This window comes from Hoplias malabaricus, chromosome 1 (genome assembly GCF_029633855.1).
Source record: "Hoplias malabaricus isolate fHopMal1 chromosome 1, fHopMal1.hap1, whole genome shotgun sequence".
In the NCBI taxonomy this organism is placed as follows: domain Eukaryota; kingdom Metazoa; phylum Chordata; class Actinopteri; order Characiformes; family Erythrinidae; genus Hoplias; species Hoplias malabaricus.
Genome location: NC_089800.1, coordinates 43870983 through 43895711, shown reverse-complemented (window position 1 = coordinate 43895711; position 24729 = coordinate 43870983). Strand labels below are relative to the sequence as shown.

The 24729-nt window shown below is 39.5% G+C and overlaps 1 protein-coding gene across 1 annotated transcript; it reads left to right on the top strand.

Annotated features, from left to right (window-relative positions):
• The first annotated feature begins 2433 nt into the window (after positions 1-2433).
• Positions 2434-24358, top strand: LOC136691144 (pleckstrin homology domain-containing family G member 2-like). Its single transcript, XM_066663493.1, has 13 exons — positions 2434-2792; positions 10097-10197; positions 17296-17362; positions 19438-19484; positions 20835-20985; positions 21700-21831; positions 21950-22132; positions 22261-22353; positions 22853-22939; positions 23100-23133; positions 23279-23371; positions 24117-24215; positions 24312-24358. Exons 1-13 carry the CDS (start codon positions 2451-2453, stop codon positions 24356-24358), a joined length of 1476 nt encoding a protein of 491 aa, XP_066519590.1. The 5' UTR covers positions 2434-2450.
• Positions 24359-24729: the final 371 nt, after the last annotated feature.

The following is a 24729-nucleotide window of genomic DNA, read 5'->3' as shown; positions in this document are numbered from 1 at the left end:
CTTGGAAATAACATTAACAACATGTGGTTTATTGAAGTCATTTACAGTGAAGGTCAATTTCAGTAATGTAGATTTTCATATTACATCATACAGAAGGAAACCTAGAAAAAAAAATAGCATAGACAGTAATATTTGTAAAGTGGGTATAGTTGGATCATGTCCAGCTCTGCCATGTAGGTGTTTTAATAAATAAACATGAACATGGTTCCCATTATGTTTAATAAAAAATAACTTTAGTTTCTGAAAGTAGCTATTATAAAGTTGTCATTTTTCTCAATGCCAAGTGAAGTGCATTGACCACACTGAATAGTGATATAGAGCAGTATTTATTTATCTTGGTCCAGAGGATGTATCGGGTTCACACTGTCATACGCCGGCCATTCATCGACTAGGATTTATTTCAGGCTTTGAAAAATGCTTATTAAAGAACTGTCAGTTTAGTAATCTAAGGCTGAACTGAGACAGCGCTAATCATACCACTCAATGATCTATGCTTCGCCATGGAGTGGCATTACTTGCCTCTTCTGTTATTTTTTTCCTCTAAATTTTATTCCCATTTTTTTCACGTGAGACCACTGCCATATCACTGTTGATCTTGGGAAAGGGCCAGTGAAAGATAAACACTTGCTTTCAAGCACTTTATGAGGGTGCTTAAATCAAATTTAGGCAATCAATATTGCCAAAGTGCTTTCAAAGCTTTGGAGAAAAGGGAAAGTTTTTTGTGAGAGATTCCAGCTAATGGTAAAATGGAGGGTTTGATGGATGGTGCGCAGACTTGGCCGGCCAGTGAGAGAGAGAGAGTGTGCTACAGTTGACTGCACGGTCCTTCTAGGTCACAGGAAGCAGAGAATTGTTCGCCTCTGTTGGCCTTTGCTTCATAAAAGGGGCCACCATTATAGCCAAAGCACTACATTCAGCCTACAAACAATGGCTTGTTTTTCCCTCTACAATGACCTGTTTTTGCTAGCCATGACAACTTCACCATTCTGTTCACATCCATGTACAGTATCTTTTCAGTTCCAACATTGTTATGCTGTGTTCAGTGCTCTAAGTGACACAAGGACCATTCTGTCTCAATAAGTTTTGTGTTTGTATGCTTGGTCATCCAAGAAAATAAGGGCAGGAAGTTGTGATTCCTGTTTCCTGTCTATTCACTGTGTCGTTTCTTGTCTTTCTGACTGACAGGGCTGACTCTGTGGCTTTTGCTGTGAATTAGTGCAGCATATTTTTACTCAATCACACCTTTTCAGGCTGCACGGTTTCCTGAGCATCTGTCAGTGGAAACATTTGCAAAGCCACAAAATATGCTTGTCTGCATCTGTATATATACTTCTGAAAAGCGTTACAAAGTAACAAATATAGCTATAGTAGTCCTTGGCCTGTAATTTGCACATGTTAAGTACATACATGTTAGTCCACCTAAGTCATCATTCAAATAATATAGCAAATGGCCAAAGTTTGTAGACACTGCTTGTAATTAGTGAATTTAGTTACTTTAATGTGCACCCACTGTGGATGCAAAAATCATGTGATCACCATAGAAATGCTTTAAATTAAAATACTCAGCAGCTGTTCATATGGGCACCAACCCAGTCAGGGGTATAAAGGTCACCAGCATTTGTGCTGTTGTCCCATCCAACAATGTGTTGATATGTTGGAGTGGTGTTTGTAATAACAGCTAATTACTTCACAACAGTGTCTGATCTTATTATTGTTCTTTAGGCAGAATGAGCCTGTTTCCACAACATTTTTCTTATACAGTGTATTAAAAATTAGTTATAGATACACCCATTTTACACATAAAATGGATAGATATCTAGATAACAGTATTTGAATCTACCCTGTATAAGTGCCTCACTTCTTTAGTTTGTAGGAGTGAGGGACACTAAAGATAATTTGTTAAATGTGCTGTATACCTTCCTGGAGTGTGACAGTTGATATGTGGATTCAAAAGCAAAACATATGCACATCACTTCCACGCTCCTTCCTCCACACTGTACACAGCCTCTATGAGGAAACAGAGTTATGCAAAAAGTTTACTGGACTGAAACCATACACAGCGCCATTAATGCACAGAAAGACTGACTTATTTCAAAATGTCGTCTTTATAGGAACAAGCACTTATACTAGTGGTTCTGAATAGGGCTGTTTAGAAAGGGGAAGAAATGTGCTGTCACAGACACTTCATTAAAACCTGAAGGAAGTGTGTTAACATGGAAAAAGAGAAGTTAACTGAAGTGTATACCACAGAATGAGTATGAAAAAAAAGAAAGAAAGAAAGTCAGTGATTTACATGGTGAAACTAACTTTCTCTTTCTATTTCTCTTGTATGCTGTCAATCTCTATTTCTCTCTCTCTCTCTCTCTCTCTCTCTCTCTCTCTCTCTCTCTCTCTCTCCAGCTGCTAAGCGGCCCTCCTCAGTTTCCTCTCTGAGTGGGATTGTGAGTCGAATGGCCTCGTCAGGGGGGGCGTCCCGTGGGAGCTGCACCTCCGTCAACACAGTGTGTTCAGACAGTGACCGGGCAGCCAGCCTCAGCTCCTCTGCCTCCTCTGCTTCACTGCAAGATGCTCACTCTTCCTCCTCTTCCTCACTGCCCTATGGAGCTGTGCCCTCCTGCCCCAGCCCCAAGCGCCAAGGCTCCGACATCAGTCTGGACCTCACCCCACTGACAATGCTGCCTGGAGCCACACCCTCCACACCCCTTCCCAAACTGTCCCGCCTCCAGAGGGTGGCTCTGGAGATTGTAGAGACAGAGCAGGCCTATGTCAGGGACCTCAAGAGCATAGTGGAGGTAATGTACATTCTTCTGTGGCTTTTCACACCTTTACTAGATGGTGGTGAAAGCAGATGCTTCAAGTTGCACTTTGTGCAGCTGCACAAAGTTTTAAATGTTACAGACAATAATAATAAGTTCAACTTTACAAACATTAAAACATAAGTATGTAATTGAGAATTGAGAGTATACTAATTTGGTCATATTTAAAGAGAATGAACTATTTTATGAGCATATGTTATATTTATTATTGCACTACTGAATAAGTAGTTTCTACACTCACGTGTGATTGTAGTAAGATGCAGTGGACAAAATGCTACCCTTTTTTAGTGGGGCCATATTTACTGTGTCCATATTTTTGATGGACAGTATATATTGTAATAAAGAAATGTAAATCTTTACCATTTTTATATAATTTTGATGTTCAGAGATATATTTCAGTGCATATATTGGAGCAACCTTCTTGAAACCTGAATTTTATTCTCAATTTTTGCCATTTTATATTTATTATTATAGACATTATTTACTTCCTGTACCAAAAACAGAATGGTTTGGAGCAAATGTGCTGATTTATCTATGCAGCTTGCATTATGCAAACCTGGCTAATTTTCATTAAGTACTAGCCCAATTAGTGTAAAACTATAGTATTAAACTTTGTGGACCATACATGCCCTTCCTAATAAGCTGTATTTAGGATGAGAACAGAATTATATAAATAACGTTTTTGTCACTACAACTTACTTTAAAAACACATTGAAAAGCTAGGTTTCTCAGACTTTTTATGTCTAGGGTACGTGTCTCCCCTTGAATGCTTTGAAGTGTTATGTATTTGACTCATGCCAACACACTTGGAAGAATGCAGGCATATTCAAGTAGAGTTTTATATCCACTCTGTCTTAACCAAAATGTACGTGCCTGAGGCATTTCTCCTGAGCTCTAGGAATCTGCACTGACACAAAGGCCTTTATTTCTGCAGTAACGGTATCATATTTACTTCAGATGTAATATACGAGCCCTGTAGCCAATAGGGAATAGCTGGATATTTGGCTATACCAGCAGCCATTTTCTCCTGATCATTGAGATGTGGTGGTGCCATTCATCACACTCTCAGGTGGAGCAAGGGAGGTCATGGCAGCGGATGAAAGCAAGAGTAAATTTCATCTGTCACTTCAAACGCATGTTTGCACTGTTTCATGGTGGGGTCAGCCGACCTGGGACAATGAGGAGGCTGTTGTTCATATCTCTCCCATACTCACACACACATGAATCAGATGGTGCGGAATAGTATTAGAAGCTCTTTGTAGAGACTCTTCAACACATTTGTCATATTACATGTGGAGTCTGATGACAGAACTGTCTGAAATCCTGACCTCTGGAGAAGGTCAAGACAGACAGAAGGTTAGTGGCTCAGAAGTTTTTAGAATGTTGCTTAAAAGTGTATAATGTTACTGTGATGAAACCCCTGAGCAGAATTGTCAACTTAAAAATAGAGTTTTAAGCCCTGTGACTGTTATTTACGTATTGTTACATATAATTAATATTGGGAGGAATAATTTTGTCTTCAAATTAGCGACTTTATTTTTACTACTAATAATAATTGCAGTAGTGGGGTGGCATGGTGGTGCAGTAGGTAGTATTGCAGCAGGTAGTTTCGCAGTCACACAGCTGCAGGAACCCGGTGGGCTGTGGGTTCAAGTCCCGCTCCGGGTGACTGTCTGTGAGGAGTTTAGTGTGTTCTCCCTGTGTCCCCTTGGGTTTCCTCCGGGTGCTCTGGTTTCCTCCCACAGCCCAAAAACACATGTTGGAAGGTGGATTGGCGACTCAAAAGTGTTCCTAGGTGTGAATGTGTGAGTGTGTGTCACCCTGCGAAGGACTGGTGCCCTCTCCAGGATGTGTTCCCACCTTGCACCCAGTTGTCTCTGGATCCACCGCAACCCTGAACTGAATAAGAGGTTTCAGACTACAAATGAATGAATGAATGAATAATTGCAGTAGTGTTTCTGTCACTCAGTATATTTTATATTAAATCCCAGTTAGTCCAGATCCTTCGATCTGATAGGCTGAGAGGCCAATATAGCATGATAACGGCACTCTGACCTAAACTCTTCTAGTATTACACCACAAAAGACATGTAACCTAGCAACAACAATGCCAGCACAATTTTTAACTGTTTGGTGCACTCCCACTAATGTAAATAGGTTCCAGAACCCAAAAGGTTTCATACCCAGCTATAACTAAAGAACAGTAGGCGCTTCAGCACCACAGACCGTGCAGACTGTGACAACATCTTGTTGGGCAAGAAGCTACAGAAAGACCACAGAGACTAAAGAGTTACGACGTGGTGGACCCGTTCTCCACTTTCTTATGTGAAACAAAAGTTTTCTCATCTTAGGGTTTTTGTTTTCTTGTTTTTTTTTTCTCCTCAGCTCTCATTCCCATGTTCAACCGGACAGTTCTGGAGCCATACTTCAAAATACTCACTTTGAAACAGACAAACTCAGCATCATTTATACGTGTATCATATATCACTATGATCTGCATCCACTGCAAACAGTAGATTAACACTAGGAGGAATGTATGAAGGAATGGATCTATATAATATTATGGAATGTTGATAAACAAATGCTATTTTCGCTGTTCTCTTTATTTTAAAATCTAACAATAAACTGTGATAATCAGCTGTGGGATCATTGAAATAATACATTTAAGGTTGGTTATAGTGCTTCCTTTGGTGTGTTATTGCTTAATTAGTTCTCAAGCAGTATGAGAATGAGTAACTACTTAACAGTTATCAAGTTATCGTTAAGTACCATGGCCTTGGCCACATGGTTGGTTTGTTAACCTTTCTGTACTTATCAAACCAAAGCTTAAAGTGTCTCATAACAAAGAGCAAATGTGAAGTCATTAAGGAATTAATTGACTTGGTTGTTAGACTAATTTTACAGACAGCAAGATTTTTAGAAGGTGAGTTTATAGATCATCACTGTCCAATGAAAAACATGTATCTCCATAATAGCTAATTTACAGGAGAAGGGGGAAAAATGTAAAACTTTGAGTGGAATTCTATATAAAAAGGTTTAATTTCAAGTAATTTTGGAGCATTTCTATTGGTCCATTCACACAATGTGAATGAATTCTGCTGTGATCAAATGATGTAGTAAACTAAAATGAAGATACATGTTTTGCGTTGGACATTGACAATGTTTTATGGCAATTGAGCCAATAGTGTGGGCAGATCAAGTGAATGACAATGGTCATTCTTTGCTGAGCCCTGAGTGAGTAGAAAGGTCTTTGAAGTCATGGTCACTTTGTCCATTAACAGGTATCTGGAGAGTGATTTTGAAAGTGATGTGTGTTTGTGCATCTGTGATTTGCCTGAAGGGAGACGAGCATCTTTTGGATTAAAATGCTTAAACATAGCTTTGCCTTTTCGCTGAGCGGCTGTTTGAAGTTGACCGCTTTAAGATCCAATAAAAAGAAGAGGCATGCAATTGAGGCCTGCCCAGTAAAAAGAGGCCTTTAGATCTGATGGCTATAAATTGGTTGCTGAAGGAGGAGGCTCGAGAAGACGAAAACTGCTGTTTTATCTGTATGCTGCTTCAAAACAGGACATATTTGTTGGGTGGGGGGTTTGTGTGACACACTGCTGACTCGGGGATTTGTGTCTGTGATTGGTCTGGAGCCCTTGCTGAGCTGCTGTTAGTAATGGCTGTCTGGTTTTGATAGAACTATGATGTCAAACCTGCTTGAATGTGCTTGAAAGAACTTTTGCGTATGTGTGTGTTGAGCTTTTCCTTCTTTGTGAGTGCTTTACAGTTCCGATATATGTGTGTACGAGCAATGGGGAACACTTGGGGAAACAGACAGACTGAAGCCCCCTTTTCTTTTACACTGTAGTCCAGCCAAATAGAACAGGAAATTGGGGGTGGGGGGAGGTATGGGGGGGCTTTGGCTGTAACCCCCATTCTGGGGCACGAGCAAAGGGGCCCACTCAGGAGAGAGGGACATACTCCTTCTCCTCCAAAGTCTGACCTAGTTTCTCAGACAAAGGCTCAGAGAGAGTGCAACACTCAGTGACTCTCTCTCTCTCTCTCTCTTTCTCTCTCTCTCTCTCTCTCTCTCTCTCTCTCTCTCTCTCTCTCTTGCCCTCCCTTCATTACTTTCTCCTTCCTTTGTCTACCTTCCTCTCCAAAATCCCCCTTTTGCAGTTTGTCCTTTTCTTTCTCTCTTTCTGGCTTTGTTTTAAAGATGTGCTTTCTACTTTCTTGTGGTTGACTCTCGCATAATTCTTTTTCTGGTGACATTTATATTATAATATTAATTAATTTAATTGTTGTTTATTAATTTAATTTCCTTGAATTAACCGCTCATAGGGCCATATTACTTACTCTTATCACTTATCATCTTAACACAGCCATTCTGGATCATTTTTCGATTCTCAAGTTAAAAGTATCTGAATACGTACATAAAAACCTATATGAAACAACTTTTGGGGTTGTTTCTTTAAGCAATTTTTTTCCATTAGCCCGATAACCCAAATTCTTCTGTTCATGCTATGCCTACAAATGCATTAGTTTGTTACAGCTGTTGCTAAAACAACTGCAGTGGTGAACCATGACAGTTTGGAATAGGACCTGACTATAATGATAATTTCTCCAAACTTAATAATGGATTGTAATTGTATGTTAGTAGTAATCACAGTCACAAATTACATTAATGTCTAATTGGCTGTTCTAGTTTGAATATATATATATATATATATATATATATATATACTCAAACCTACGGACACTTTTGAGTCGCCAATCAACCTACCAACGTGTGTTTTTGGACTGTGGGAGGAAACCGGAGCACCCAGAGGAGGAATCGAACCCACAACCTCCAGGTCCCTGAAGCTGTGTGACTGCGACACAAAGATGTTTGAATATGCAGCTTAAAAATCTTGCCCCGCAAGTTGATGGGACTGGTTCCTTAGGTTTTTTCCACTTTATACATTTCTTTGAAGTATTAAAACAATTAAAATTTAAAACACTGTACAAACAAAATTTGCAGAATACAAAATATTACAGCCATTTTCATTTATTTCACAGTAATCATTTAGCCTTCAGATTCAATGGAATCTGTAAATTGTTTGGGTAACCACTGCTAATTAAAAAAGCATCTTGGCCTTAAGCCTTTCCAATAAGACACATTCCTACAGAACAATCATCACTTTGAGTTAAAGCTGAAAACTTTAGTGACAAACCCTGCTTTGATCCTCATATTTCTCTCTAACTCCTGTTTTTTACTTTTCCTTTACTCTTTTTGACATCCTTCACTCATCCCTTCGTCTCCCTCTCTCCTTCAAATCCAAGTCAGCAGCAGCATCAGGGGAATTCTTTCTGGCCTGTGGCGGACTGTAAATCAGTGTAATTACAGTGGCCAGACTTCGTCTTTGCCTTTAAAAGGTGATGAATGCGTCAGGCCCCTCATTTTCCACCTCGTTGTGCCCCACCTCAGGCCTGTTTGCCTTCCTCAACACCCCAGTGGCTCTGGAAACAAACATGGGGTGAGAAAAAGCACCCTATTACACACTGCAGGAATGCAGTAGGGAGTGAGTGAGGGGGCTGCAGACTGCAAAGTTGACTCACACGCCTCAAAATGTTTGTTTGTTAATAGCTATTTATTGTAGCAGTCAAGTCTGGAGCTTTTTTTTGGGGGTTGGTTTTGTTTTTTGCATGGTGGCCCCTTGTTCTGTTTGCTATGGGGCCTCTATTTTCTCAGGGCAGATTTCATCAGTAGTTAATGCCAGCAGTGGCAGTTTCAATTTTTTCAGTCTGCCACAGTTCAGATCCCACATCTAAGAAGTGTGGAATTATCAGACAATGTTTGTTTGTGCTAAAAAGCTGCTCAATTAGAGGTTAATGAGGCCAAACAGACACTGATAAGCTGCTGACGGATACTTCTGGTTAGAAATGCCAGTGGAACTAAAGTTTAGCCTGAGACCCAAGAAACCGTAGAAAAATGTACCATTCAACTGACACTGCTGTTTGCATAAAACTTGTCTGTAACCGCTAATCCAGTTCAGGGTTGTGGTGTGTCCGGAGCCTCACTTGATGCAAGGCAGGAACACACCCTGTAGGGCGAAATACACTCACACATTCACACACACCTATGGACACTTGTGAGTCACCAATCTACCTACGAACATGTGTTTTCTTAGTTATTGGAAAAACTTGTAAATACTGCAATGTCAATAGCCATATTTTATATGGACACTACAGTTTTTAAGTTGGTTGTATGATGCCACCATTTTATTGACAGCTTGTCAAGCCTAACAGCCCTTGTTATGAGAGAGGATTTGTGGGAACAACACGGTTTAGTCAATTGAAAAGTAACAGAGAAAGATTACTTTTCAGTATAGGTATATACTTCTCTGTATATGTTTGATGGGTTGTGTAGAGTATTCCAAACTTGTCATGGTTAGTCTAGACTGTGCCCTGACAACCTGGACGAGCCCCTTTGTGTGTGTGTTAACTACCCCTTAGTTGGCTAATGGAGCCACTTAGCCCCTTTCTCACATGCACAGTAATCCAGAAATGTTCTAGAGTTTACCCAGAGGAGCTTTAAGTGTGAACGCTACCACTCACAACATTCAAAACGGACTTTAACTGGACTTTATCCTCTCTGCGCCCTATGCCCCTTTCACATGCCTTTTTCACACATGAACTCTGGAGAATTTCTAAAATAAAAACAGCTCCAGAGATGTCCCGGAGTGATTGTTCGATACCTCAGAGTTTCTCTAGTGTGAAAGAAGCATGTGTGTGTGTCATAGCAGTGATGAGAGAGAAGATCCATTTTCTCATGAGACAAGCTTGTGGCTTTGTTTCCCAGATCAGAGACACCAGTGTACAGAGGGAGAAAACAAATATTTTGAGAGGGAGGACCTTTTACCAGTATATTAATTGCGTGTTTTGCTTTCTTGAGCCGCTCAGATTGTTTCCGTGGACGACCTTAACGACTCAAGTTTGACCTTTCCTTTCATGTATTAAGCCTCTGTAGAAATTCAATTTCAGAAATGCTTAACAATGTCAGATGCCTTCGAGGTCTGCTGCAGAACGATTAGTTATCCTCCATTTTATGTTCAGTTTAGGGAGTTAAATGTGCATGTATTATTGATTTATGTTTATTATAGAATTATTCTAAAATGAAACTTACTAAATAACAGTATGTAAAGCTCATTCAGCTATTACTATCAAGGCAATCATAATTTAATATTCTTTTTTTCTTTTTTTACAATACTGAGCTTATATACCTTCATTCTTCCCTTCTCTGTCTCTCAGGACTATTTGGGGTGCATTATTGACTGTGGAGAACTGCCTCTCAAACCAGATGAGGTCAGCACCCTCTTCTGCAACATAGAAGACATATATGAGTTCAACAGGTTAGTGTTCTGCTGTTTTTCTTTTTTCTTTCATTTTGTACAGTACAGAGACTAGTTGATTTGGTTCTTTTGATGAGATCGAGCAAGTACATCTTTATATGCATATAGCACGGTCACTAAAAGTTGTTTACAGTGGATTTTGAGGACAACTTTCAATTAGATGATAAGTAGGATGATAAGTCTATTCATTCAAGAGATTAGTGTTTCCAATAAACAATGTCCCTTACTACAATAGCCAGATAAGTACCCCACTACATACATAAGTATGTTAAAATGACATGTTGTTGTACACAGTGGCAACTCTTTTAAGTATAGATTTCTGCAACTTTAAGGTGCACCCATTACTGACACAGTGCACACAGTTTGTGTAATCTTATTAGAAAGCACTATAAAATGAATGAACATCCACATATATATATCATGCTCTATTGCAATAGAGTGGCATACAGTGTCCCCTCTGTGGAGCAATGGACCTTTGTTCTCTGAAGTGATGTAGCTCTAATACCTTTGGGATGAGTCCGATTGACTCAGAATTTTCAGAATTATTTAAAACAAGGACCTGACCTTTTGATTATGTGTCAAAATGCAATAAAATCCACACACTAATGTTCCCATTCCTAGTGAAGAATATTTCTAGAAAAGTTGAGGGTTTTAGAGGCATGCATTATAACTGGACCCAACACTTGTAAAGTAGTTTTATAGGGGACATATTATACTCCTGTTCAGAAGTTAACAGAGTCCCTTGCAATGAAATGTGGTTGGATATCCCAAGGACCAAACAACATAGCACTGTTCTGACCCTGTGTAAACAGTACCAACAGCTGGCGTCAACGTCTCTTGCTTTAAATGACATTGAGCCACTGTTTACACAAACACAACTGCGCAGCAACTTGACGAAAGTGAGAAGAAACTCACTTTCATATATTTTTGCTTGGTTTTCTTCTTTTTCATTCTTGTTTTCTTTTACTTTTTAACATTGTCTTTGTGTTCTTACGACGAGGAGGTGGGACAATTTGAAAGACTTGACTTAGAAAGCAGAGCAAAATCAGAACGACATGTGCTGTCCCATGTTTTCTGACTGTGGCAACCTACAGAATCTAATTGGGTTGGTTTGTTTCATAGTTTGTTGGTGGGTAGGCACACCAGATATACAAATTTATGCACTGAAAAAGTTATAATTGTTTTATTATATGTCCCATTTAATGTATTAGCTCACATACTAGCTTGATATTTAGCTGGCAGCATTAATTGCTGCATTGCTGTGCATTGAGTGTAACTGTGCATTATTATTAGCATTTTTTTTTAAATAGCTAGCAGCTTAGCTTGTTATATTTGTTTTGGCTTTTGGCAACACTGTATTTGCCTTCTACCTCTGACAGCCAGCACTCATGTCCAAAAACTGAATATACTCAGCAGTGTTACTTGTTGTGTTGTTTCTTTTTTATATGCATGACCACCACCACCACTGCCACAATTTGCTGGTCTAGGGAATTCCTAGTACTGATATGCCAGGAAGGCGCTTTGTCTCTGTGTATAGAAACCATGTCTGAGTCAGAGTTAGTTTGCAGAGTGTGCTTCTGGGTGGCGGGAATATCTGTTTAATGTGCATCAGACACAATGACTGGCTCAGACCCTAGGCAATCCCTACAAAGAGGACAATGTCCAGACTACAGCCAAGAGGGAGAGTTTGTTTTTGATCCTCTCCAGCAGACTGTCTTCACTACTATCATGCAAAGCTTTTAACAAGCTCCAGTCATAACTTCTTTTTCTTTACAAGCAGAAAGGGAGCATAAGGTTTATCACACCCTGAGTTCATACAGGGTGCAGTAGAGTGATTTTAATTAGTCTTTAGACGTTTATATTAGACTTTATATAAAAGTCTCCTCTCTGTCTCCTTTATGAGGAGACTGATGAACTGAACTGAACTACAGACTGTTTAAATGTCATTTTCATTTGGCTATACTTTTTTCCATGTTGACTTTTTCAGCACTGATTCTCTTAATCATCGCTGCTGGGTAGTGGAGCCTGTGGCAGCAGGGTTGGTTGTCAGCTGTTTTCTGATACCACTCATGGGTAAATGACGTGAATGTGGCTGTAGTTTGATGGATGAGTTAGCGGTTAGCTGTGATGTGTGTCTGAGAGTGTTGCTGAGTTCTTGGGAAGAGCCCTCCACATACCTGCCATTTTCTTCATTTTTTTCCCTTAGTACTCTCTCCCTGAGGGCCGTGTTTTCAAACTTTTTCCTCTCAGCCAAGTCGGCCGCTCTCATTACAGGCATTACTGGCGTTGTAGCTAAGCTTTAGAAATTGAACATAGTGCCTTGAACTAGCCCTCATGGGAAATCTACTTGCTGTGTTGAAACAGAAAATCTTACAAAAGTCCTTGGGTCTCCTTGAGGCATCTTGCTTTGTAACGTAGATAAAATGCAGCACTTATGGAGCAAAGATTTTTGTTCTCTCCTCAGGCACTTGAAGTTTTTCCTTGAAATTTGATTAGCTTGTAATGAAGAGAATGGGATTTCCGGTGCTGAAATCTGCCCCTCCATTGGTGCCTCATCCTCTGTCCTCATACTTTCCCTAATTGTAAAATTCATTGCTTACAGTGGAGGGCTGACCTCAATTTTCTCACACTTTAGCTGCTTTTCCTCCTGCTCTTGTTTGCCCTTAAAAGCCTATCCCCTCATCTGAATGGAATGCAGTCCCTGTTTTTACGCTCCACGCTGTTGTGTCTATTTTCTTGGCACTGGCCAGCATGCTAGCCTGCATACGGATGTCATTTTACCCGGAGCTTAAAGGAGCCAGGCTCTGAGGTAGAGCTTTAGCCCCTGCGGTGAACAGGCCACACATGACCTGTCAGAGAGAGAGGGCACAGTCAGGAGAGCAGTGCATGCTGGGCCAGCAGACAGGCCATCTTCAATTCCCACACTCGTCAGTCCAGTAATAGTACAGCGCTTTATATCGCACTCCAGCACTGGAATGCTACACTTTTTAGCTTTTATTGTGCAGCAACTGTGGCGGCACACATTGTATTTACTGGCTTCAGATTCCCAATCCTCCAGCTTGGTGATGAAAAGTGATTCCTCTGTTGACTCATGTCTGTTATTTTGCAATAGCTCTGCAATGCTTTGGAGCATATTTATCAGGACCGATGGTCTGTACTACTCTCATTCTTCACAACACCTCACAATGAACTGAGTGTGTTAATTCTCATGTACACTTGAGCTATTTTTCTGTCTTTTTAGTAACTTCTTGCAGTTACGATCTTCTTCACTTGCAATTTTTACAGACCATGTTTTCTGTATTCATATTTTAAACCTGCATTTTATATAATTCTAAATGATTAACTAAGACCAGGACTAGGACTTCCAAATCCTGAGGCAAGGTTTTAAATTGCCAAGACATACCAGTAGGTCCAAACACTTCATTTTGATTAGATACATCTAACCCTACACAATTAGCCTAGAAATTTAAATGCTTGTATGTTTATTTGCCTAATACAAATTATGATCTAAAATCAAACTTATAATTCTGACCTTTTTAACCTTTGTGTCCAAGTAATTAGGGTTGTAATGATTTATTCATCATTTCAAATAGGGCAAAAAGCAATAGAAGGAAAATGATTAACAAGATTTCCATATGACTATGATTATGTTATGCTTATGTCCCTAGGCCACCCCAGGCCTAATCTTTAATCCAGTCATATTTAATACACTTGTGGAGATGTTCCTCTGCTGACAGTCCCTGCAGTCTCACATTAATAAATTATTCATGATCAGAAGGCTAGTTAAATGCTGTGTCAGAACAGGAGATCTGACACAGGCATGTGGAACGTGGGAGGCAATCTTCAAAAGTGTATTCTTCACCCTTGAGGTCATGGGGGTAGTTAGTGGAACATCCCAGACAGACTCCTCTGCTAAGTGAGATCTAGCCCCTGACTGATTTCTATCCTCTGCATGACTTTTATCCCCTCTGTGTCTTCACTGGAGTTCTTATCTGTCACTGAGCCAAATTGTGATGTAACCCCTGCCATTTCCCCTTTGGGTCAAGCTGGCTGGCCTACTTTTTCATATCAGCAGCATGATGCACATGATTTTATTACAATATCAATAAATAAAAATATACAAAGAATGCTTACATCAGTGTATAGAAATTAAAATATGTGTCACACATACGCCCCTCAGTCTCTTCCAAAGGTCTCTCATTTGCATCTTGATATTGTGGAAACCACTGTTACTGATGAGAAAATGTGGGGACATCATGTCAGAGTAATGTGGGTGAGGAGAGGGAAGGGACACATAATTATACACTGGCCCGCATTCCATTATAAAAAAAAAGAGATTTCTTCTATTAATTACATATTCTGGGGTTTGCATTTTAAGTATGTGTTTTGTGAGTGGTCAAAATGGCAGACACTGAAAATATTTTGATGTATCCTCACCAGTCCATATAAAGTCATTTCTGAAATGTAAATGAGCACCAGTTGATCAGAATCAAAGGTCATAATGAACCTGAAAATGTTGGTTATGTATCTTTTGCATATTTATAACGAGGGGCCAAAACACATAAACCCATTACTGTCAGAATTAATCTGATATTGGAGCAATTAAGAAGTGTAGATTCTGCTCTCATGTTGAAGGAATTCTCACTTCAAACAAAGGAATAGAGTGGATGTGTGTATTCCCCTGGGTGGACATTTTGCCTGGAGTGCAACCAAAGGGTTGTCTGCTTTACAGAATATAAGAGTGAAATGAAATATTTGTCTTTATTGCCCTGGACATACCACTCCAGCCACATTAACAGACAAATGTTGGGAGTGGGTGAAAATAGCAAGACAACCGACAGTAGGCCACACCAGGGAATAGAAAAAGGGAGCAAGAGAGTCTTTGAAACAATAAAGGGAGAGGTTGAGGTGCAGATGGAAGGAATGAAGGCAAGTTAAGGGAGTTTCCGCATTTAAGGCAACTAGCAGGTGACTCCCTTTCCTGATCCTGCTCATAACCTCTTCTGCAGTATACAGCATTAGGGAGGAGTCAGACAGGACACTTCCTTTCACCCACAGTGTTAAATTCAGTAGGTCACTTCCCAGTCTTACCACATAAGGCTTTTTGGAATGCATTCATTATACTGTAGTCCATTATTAAACAATTCTGGCATGACAAAAGAGATTAATTGGCTCTTGCTTTAGTGGTTCCATTTATTGAGATTTCATTTCACCTCAAATATGCATTGCCAAACTGTGCTAACAGCCTGTGTAAGTGTTTTGTGATTGAGAGTCTGGGAAAGTAATAGCATTGATATAATAAGTATAACTTATAACTTATAACTTTTGGCACAAATGGCCTAACACTTTCCTGCAGTTCTGACTGTTGGTTCCAAAACCTCATAAATTGTGCCAAGTCCTAATTGAATCCAACTTGGTTGCCAAAGTGAAGACATGCAAGTGGTTGCATGACCTGTGATCACAGTATTGTACAAGGTTTGCCTTGCGGTATACATGATAACATCTTTTTACGGGCATGAATCCACCTGCTAAACTTCACTTACAGTATCATTCTGTTCTAGACTTAGGTCTAGAGCCGGGAATGACACCTAGCAAAGGCCAGCATTTTAATGTGTTTTAGAGCACAGAGTACTTGAATTCCCCTCTACTTTTGGTAAAACTGAAGTGAAGATCCCCTTACCACAAAGGGCAGCCACGAAATAAGCTCCGTCTACAGAGAAGGGGGGATTCTGAAGGCTAAAGTGCTGTGGTTTCCCTCCGAACTTTTCCCCTTCGCCACATGAAGGCACCTTCAGAGTGTTTACAGAGCTCCATGCTGTTTTCCGTCAGAACCTTAAGAAGAGTTCCCCTGAGACTGACCAGTCTAGTGGCTTGAGGGCCTCTAAGTGATGAGGGTTTAATGTTTGATAATGAACTGAATGAAGTCCTCTGTGGTCACCTATATAATCACTGGGCTCTTCTCAGAGAGTCAAGGGATGAGTGAACTGTTGAATTTACTCACATTATGTGGTCAAACGTGCACATCGTATCCTGAGTGATGAAATGTATTACTTTAGCACAAGTGTGCCTTTTAGAAGACTTTCTTTTGGGAATAATTGTGTTAATGAAATATATTTTATTCATGTGGAACCGATTGGATTCAAGAAACTTCAAATCCTTCCTGCTTGCTCCAACCCCCATAAGATTAAGTCTGCACCACAACACTCTGAGAAAGTCCACTTTCTTCTATTTCACATATGACTCACTATAGTGATTGTTTTACTAAAGCTAGCCTCAACTCCCGCTCCAGCTCTCCTGTCCCGCCGCTGATGTCGGCCAAGATAATCCAAGCCTGCTGTTTTTCATTCATTCAGAGGCTGAAAGGAGAGCTCCTCTGCTTTCTCCATGCTCCCTGCCTTTTAAAAGATGTAAATCATGTGCTCCAGGTTTTCAGAGAGAGAGACCGAGACAGAGACAAAGCAGTCTCCTACGTGTTATGATAAAGCCATGACATTTTTGTTAAGGAGAAAAAAAAATGATCTAGAAGTGTGTAGTCTTTGAAAGCACAGTGAAAGCACACTCATGACACTCATGATTATTTAGCTTTCAGGTCCTGGGGCTTGGCTTGTAAAAAAGGAGCTTCAAGGTTTGTTGTGGGGATCCGGGGAAAGTGTGTTGGGGGGGTATTCGGCTTGAGCCAGAATAAAATGTGTTCCATCTGTGCACATTTAAGCGATAGTTTGAGTTGAAACAAACGAACAATGTAGAAATGGAGACAGGAGTTGAGAGCTGGCTGAAACCAGGAGCATCCTCTTGAAACACTAGTCCCAGATGTCTCCATAGAAAAAGAATAACAGTGGTCAAACAAAGACGCACCTCAAATCCCAACTCAGGGACACTAGCCCCCTAAACTCTGTGATGCTACATTACAGATTTGAAACATTTGTCATTCACTCATGCATCAGTTCCACTGGATGAAGCGAGCACCATTTGCAAAAATATAAAAGTCAGTCACAGCAAATTGGCATTTTGTGAGAACATGAAAGTAAGACACAGCAGATTCATTTCTCACTGTGCATATCTCATTAACGTCTGACACAAAATTTTTCTTCTTAACAGTGAACTTTTGGAAGACCTGGAACGCAGCCCTCATGCAACGGCTATAGCAGAATGTTTTGTGGAGAGGGTAAGTATAGCAGTAAAGTGAGATTGTAGATATTTAATTACTGCACAAAATTAATCGCATGGGAGATTCAAATATGTTAATATGAAATAATGTCTTATTCAGTTTAACCACTGATCCAAGTTTACATATTTAAGCTTAAATTTAATGGGCAAAAGTGGGCTCAAAGGGTGAATCCCATTTCTTACTTTTAACCCCTACGCCTTGTTTTTGAGTGTTATCTTGCCTCTTGGAACTGAGTTACAAGGTGTAGTGTTTAAAATCTTCCCATACGGAGCAGGACGACCCTTCAGGGACGATAGGTCTTCAGAACACAAAAAAGAACAGAATTTGTGGCTTTTGTTATTGCTTGTGCTGCCATCTTGCCAGTGATTCACATAGCATCTTCATTTTAAGGAGCATTTTAGCCTTAATGTTTGCCTTTACCCCTCTTTCCCAATGAGATGCCTCTACTCCTAAGCAAAATAGAGGTGTAGGACTAAGTGGTAAATCTTAGGGGTCAAACGGGATTCATCCAAACTGTATTTGCAAGGTCTTATTTGTGTTACAGTTGTAAATAGTGTTATTCTTTAACATATATTCATGTTGTGTCTGCTGTGAAATACAAGACATGTTTAGTGCCTTTTGTTTTGCAGCACATTGTGAGAACCAACTATAGAATACAATTTCATATAGAATTACTCATGTGATTTATATAATTGTGTGACATATTGTTTATAAATATGGATGATATTTATAAATAGAGCAAAAGTACAGTGTCACTACAAGATGGCTGCTGTTAGTGTTTTTAGTTTTGTCACATACTTTTGGCCATTTTTATAGCTATCAGTGTGCCATACAGAGTCAGAAACCACACACGCGAGTCTATTTGAGCTTGTTTAACTGTTCACTGTGGTTTAGGCAAGTTTGTGATGATTTAGGCCTGCAATTGGTGCTTATAAACTTCTATTGTAGCCTTGAATTTCAAGAGCAACACACAGCAGAGAAGTAAACTTTGGATACCGAGTATGCCTTGGCTGATTTTGCATTTAGTCAGATAAAGAGAAAACATCTTTTGAATTTAAATAATTTAAAGCTTGTAAAATGTTCTTTTCTCTCTGCTCTGAAAACTCTTCTGGACTGTTCAGTGTGTGCAGTTATTCCTGAACTCTATCAGAAAGCCACAGCTGCTGGAATGAGCCATGTGTTCTGCAGTGTGTAGACAGCAGGCAGTAGTAGCATGTTGTCTGGGTGGTGGGTAGGTCAAAGACAGATGGGCTTTGTGAATCAATCCCAAGCATATCAGCAAACTATGGTGACCTTTGCAAGCGAGTGTATGTCAGCTGACAGAGTTTTCATGCACATTTACTGACACACTCCATGCCACAATGACATGACAATGAGCAGACCAGTGTGGCACGGGAGCACTGACAATGCCATCTTTGTTTGTAGTGAGTTAAATATGTAAGTGCTGTACTCTACTAGGATTTGGGAAAGAATTCCCAGTTAGAATTAATGGTTCTCTCAATGTTCTGTGCTAAAACTTTGACACTGTAATGCAATCTTACATTACATTACATTACTTTTCTAGGGGTGGCAAAGGGCAATATGTCTGTAATTGAGGAAAAAAAACAACTACTGAACTCTGGCTGAATAGGCCACTGTTTGGATCAGTTAGTATCGGCATAAAGTACATTTGATTAGGCCATTACCGGAGGGTTATTTTGGGTTTTAGCTTGATGTACCTCCCCACACAGGCTAAAGGCCTTCTGAGGACCTGTCTTATTTGGCATTTTCTCAGGATCCTCAGCGAATAAAGATTAGGTTCTCAGTGACCCATGAAAAAAGCATCAGTCTGTTTCTTTTTCCAAAACAAAGAAATGCTTTTTGGAATGGATATCAGGTTCCAAATAAAGCACAAATCAGATGTGTTTACATGCTGTACAGATGCAGTCCAGTGAGTGAAACTGTTTCTGCCAAGCAGCCCATATCTGGCCAGATCTGCTTCTGGCACTTTCACTGCCCAGTTTACAGAACAGGAGCATCACTTGATTATGTTGTTGTGTGTATTTTAATCTTTCTTGTTTTCTGTTGTTTAGAGTGAAGCCTTTGACATATACACCATATACTGCATGAATTATCCCAAGTAAGTGCAAGTCTCTTTTGTGCATTTTCTGTGCATTCGTTTTTCCAGTGGTAAACATAGAGCTTCGGATTTCTAACATATGACCGAAACGCACTAGTCCTTTCTAACCTACACTCTCATATTTGCAGTCAGTGACATGTCAAGGACTTCCAGAAAACCCAGATCAAAGTCTGTCCCATCTGTTAAAAATCAAAACATGATTGGCTGATCATTTCCTTTTGTATGTTGGTGTTTTATGTGAAACATATGCCTTAAGTTCAGCTCCTGAAGTCCTAACCATTGTTACAGCTTTGAAAATGATATTATTATTGTTTTTAAATATTGGTTTTCTTCACATGTGAAACCTTAAGCTTAGCCTCTTTGTGCTTACAACACAAATGTTACTGATCCAAAGGGATGCATTTTCATTTAAAAGAACACTTTACTATTTGTAATATGTAACCTTAAAGTTACAGCTTCAAAGTCATTATCATGCTTCACTAAGAAGAATGTCTCTGCTGTTGCTAGTCTGGACTCAACACAGAAGAAACTGCACTATGTAACTTTTGGAAGATGGTAGGAAACCACCTCCACTCCCTTCCCATCCTTGTTGATTTCACTACAGTGCTGTAAAAATAAGTTACACTAATTGAACCCCAGGAGCCAAAAAGCCAAATCTTACCTTGTGCTCCTTAAGTGTTCTTTAGCATGTGGACGCAGAAGCATGGATTCACTAGACTTATGACTGAGGGATTGTGTTAACCGCAAAATCAAACATGTGATTGGCATGCAAGATATTAAGGATTAAATGTAGCAATGGTCTTCATTATACAGATTTAGTTGCAGGTCTAGTGGAAAAATCAGGCATATGACTGGATTGCATGCTTTGGTGATGACTTCTCAGGCTTATGTTTCAAGACCGTCTGCTTTATTCCCATGGGCCACAAATGCAGCAGCAGCAGATGTTAGGCTAAAGCTGATTCCTGACCCAACTTTCACAGCCACAGTCATATTTACTCACACGTGTAGAAACACAACCAAATAACCTTTGCTCATCTGATTGGTTCTCGGTGTGCTAGTATGTGAATGTGAACATGAACCTGAACCGCATAACCCTGCATTTCCTCTAGGACCAGCACTTTTTCTCTGATGCATTTAGCAGACAGCCTAGTCTGTGTGTTTGGAGACGCTGAGTGTTTTTGTAAATACTGTAGACTTGGCTTAAGGGCTTTTACAGAGCCATCAGCTCAATGCATTACTGCAATGCTTATGGTAAGTTGAAGTGGCTGCCAGACAGACCTGCTTAAGTGATGAACCTCTCAGTGGACCTCAGCTGGCATGACCGTCTGTCTCCCTCTCTTTCCACACTAGCTCAGTGGCTGTCCTGAGGGACTGCATGAAGAACGAATGCCTGGTGCGCTTCTTCCAGGAAAGACAGGCCACCCTCTGCCACTCGCTGCCCCTGGAGACCTATCTGCTGAAACCTGTACAGAGGATTCTGAAGTATCACCTACTGCTGCAGGTCAGTATAGTAATTCTCATAGATGTGTATAGTTGTTTAAATCCATACTTAAATAAAAGGATTATTTTTCAAGTAAGAGTTGCCAAGCACAGAAAAAAAAACAAGCATAATAAAAAAGTAGCAGCTTAAAAATGTAAGTACTAAGGAACATTTATAACTGCTGTGAAGCATATCAGTATATTTAGCATCTATCAAAATGGGTATTGAATATTTTCCAGGCCTGTTCTAATTTTGATGCACTATTGGTCCAAAATAAAACCTCAACTGTCACCAGAGTAACATAATGAAATTGAACCATAAACAAAAAATCATTAACAAAATGTTAATGTTTAATAGTAGATTGCTGTTCCTGCCAATGCATGTGAGTAAATTTATCACATAAGAAAGTACAACGTTATAGTACAAATGCGGAACACATAAATATACCAAACATCTTAGTAGTGATCTTATTAAGCAAAGATTATCTTGTTTGTGTTTACTTTGTGTCTTAGGTGTTCTATGCCTTTGTTACAGAATTTTTTACAGAATCTGTGTCCAACTACATTTGCACAATTTAGTTTATAATTAAAATATATTATCAATGCACTGAAAGAGACATAAGGCAACCAGAAATACATTTCATTCAAGAGTAGGAATAGCCAGAGTAGTGCAACATACCTCCAGTCTATGCTGCTTCCACTTCTCAGAGTAATCAATGTCTCCCCCTACCGTCAGGAGTTGTCCAAGCACTTTGACAAAAATGACCCAGGTTATGAAGTTGTGGAGGAGGCCATCATCACCATGACTGCAGTGGCCTGGTACATTAACGACATGAAGAGGAAACAGGAGCATGCAGTTAGACTTCAGGTACAGGCTCTGAACTATTTAGTTAGATATACAAACTCGAAATTCTGTCAAAAATATAGAAGTGGATTTTTTATAATTTTTTACATTTTTTATACATTTTTTATAATTTTTCTGACAGGAGATCGAGAGCTTGTTGCGAAACTGGACTGGTCCTGATCTCAGTGGATTTGGAGAGCTTGTTCTGGAAGGTTCTTTCAGGGTTCAACGAGTTAAAAAAGAGAGGGCTTTCTTTCTCTTTGACAAAATGCTGCTAATTGCCAAAAAAAGGCTGGATCATTTCATCTACAGTACACACATTTTTGTAAGTCTTCAGTTGTTGTTCTTTTGAATACAGTTGTTAAAACCTTTTGCTTCAGTAGCTTGATTTGTCGTAGAAATTGTACCACTCTTTTTAGCAAAAATCCATTAATTTTCCACCTCTCTCTCAAGTGCTGTAATTTGCTCCTGGTGGAAAACATGAAAGATCCGCTCTGCTTCAAGGTCTCAGATCAGACGATCCCTAAACAACAGCATGTTGTTCAGGTAAGAACATTGTTTGAATAGAATTAAAATAAAAGATATACTAATATGGGGCAATTCAGGGTTGCAGTGCTTCTGGAGCCTACCAGGAATCATTGGGTGCAAGCAGGGAACACACCCTGAAGGGGGCGCCAGTCCTTCACAGGGCAACTCGTACCTCTTATGTGTTAATTAATTAATTAATTAATTTTTATTTTAAATTAATTTTTTTAACCTGTGATTCACTGACATGCCTCATTAACCCAACCAAGAACAGTTATGGGTGGAGTGGGTGGAAAATATTTTTACTTTGCAGATACACAATTTCACTCATTATACAAGGGATCACAGCAGGATTAAGTGGTCTTGTTTATATCAGTGCAATAAAAGTATATGAGTGTGCCACTTCTGGTTCTTTTTTTAAATTGTGATGCATGTTGTTGATCATCATTCTGATGTGAGATTTTTGCCATATCACTCATATTAATGGGGTTGCAAACACTGGTTTTTAATGTGTTTTTAGGCTAAAAATCAGGAGGAGAAGCGACTGTGGCTGCACTACCTCAAGAGGTTAATAGTGGAAAATCATCCTGCATCTCTACCACAGAAGGTAAGCCTTGGGACAAATGTACTAACAAATATAACTTAGAATGTGCTTTTTGTAGTTTGTAGACAGTGAATGCAATAAAAATATTTGTCATGTTAAGTGACCTGTTAAATCCAGGTCTTAATTCTGAAATAATAATAAGAATTATACCTTTTTTGTGCAGGCAAGGCAGGTTCTTGGTGATAATTTTTGTCCGTGTAAGTAATCCACATCAGTCTGGTTAGAACTGTAATGTTATTTGCAAATTTTAACTTACACTGATTCAATATTTTTATACGCACTATTAGTGTATTGCTTTGTTAAAATATGTGATTTGTTTTATTAATATTGTTTATCATTCAGCCCCTCATTTTGAGCAAGAGCCAAATCGAAAGCCTGCTCCCTCTCCAAGGTTGGATGATGTCCATGGTTTTCCCAGAGGAAGAAGACAATCGGGTGTGTGCAGCTTTTTATTAATGTATTTACCCAGTCTTATCTCCAGTTTTAAGTTGTTGTAGCTTTCACCCATTTAGATGGGTGTCTTCCACAATCACACAATGCTACCCACCTGGGCGGTTCTAGTACATGCTTCCTGTGAGACATGAAGCCATCCGTTTTTTTAAACTTCTGAACAAACACAATGTTTGTAGAAACCTCAACATACTTGATTCTCAGTTCTGTTAGCTGACAGAAACTGTTGGCAATCATTGGACTGAGTGATGAATGGGACGGCTATCCTGCATACCCAGAGAGAGTGAAGCCCATGCTTAGACTGTTGCGTCACTTCAAATCTCCTATCAAATTTGAATCAATCTATGTTACAAATGGCTACATGTTCATTAAAACCGACAGGACCGCTTCCAGGAACTGGTTTTGGCAATTTAATATGTGTCAGCACATGAAATTTCTTTTGTGAACTCAACATGCAATAGCTTGTGGAAAAAGATTTTATTACACATTATTAGTCATGTTCATTCGTACTATGAACATAAGGTGATTTGCTGGGCATCTACAGTTTGAGGTGCAAACAGAAGCACACAACTTATGGGGCAAATAGTGCAGAAAGCAAATACATAAATGCATATGCACTAGCCCAGTAAAGTGATTATGGTTGTCATATACAGTATTATTCACCTATATTGACAAACCCATAATTAGTTACCTTATACTTAGATTTTATTATGACTTTGACCTTTTACAGAACCCCCAGAGTTCATCTATACACCTGAGAAAGCCAGGAAAGGCCTTCCTCTTCTTCTGGAAGGGAATGGCACATACCGCCGTGGGCGCAGACAGTCAGGTGAATCTCAGCTATGTAGCCTTGCTTCAGAGAGTATTGTGAACAATGCTATAATCGTTCAAACATTCTAAACCTGATTTATCTGTATGCCCTTAGCACCTGCCAAGGACATAGAAGCAGTATTCCAGCAAAGTGGTGAGTGAGCTGACATTTGTTGTTGTGTTGCTAAATTGTATAATTGAAAAAATAAAACCTAGCCTTATTTTATATTTATTCTGTATTTAAAATGTGTAGCTAAATCTCTGAAGTTTACCTTTCCCCTGAATGTATACATTTATTTTTCTTTTTTTTCCCCCCCCTATATAATCATTGTTCCTATGCCATAAAATTTGTGGATGCCAGTCTCCTTAAAGGTAAAAGTAAACTTTCATTTCAACTGAGAAAATAGACCCAATATTCTTTAACTTTGAGATACTTGATATTTGTCCTAAGGTCTTGTATGCATTGGCTCTAGGCTGGCAGCGAAGGTGAGCTGTGCCCACAAGTCGACAGCTTGGGCTCCTCTGGCAGTACC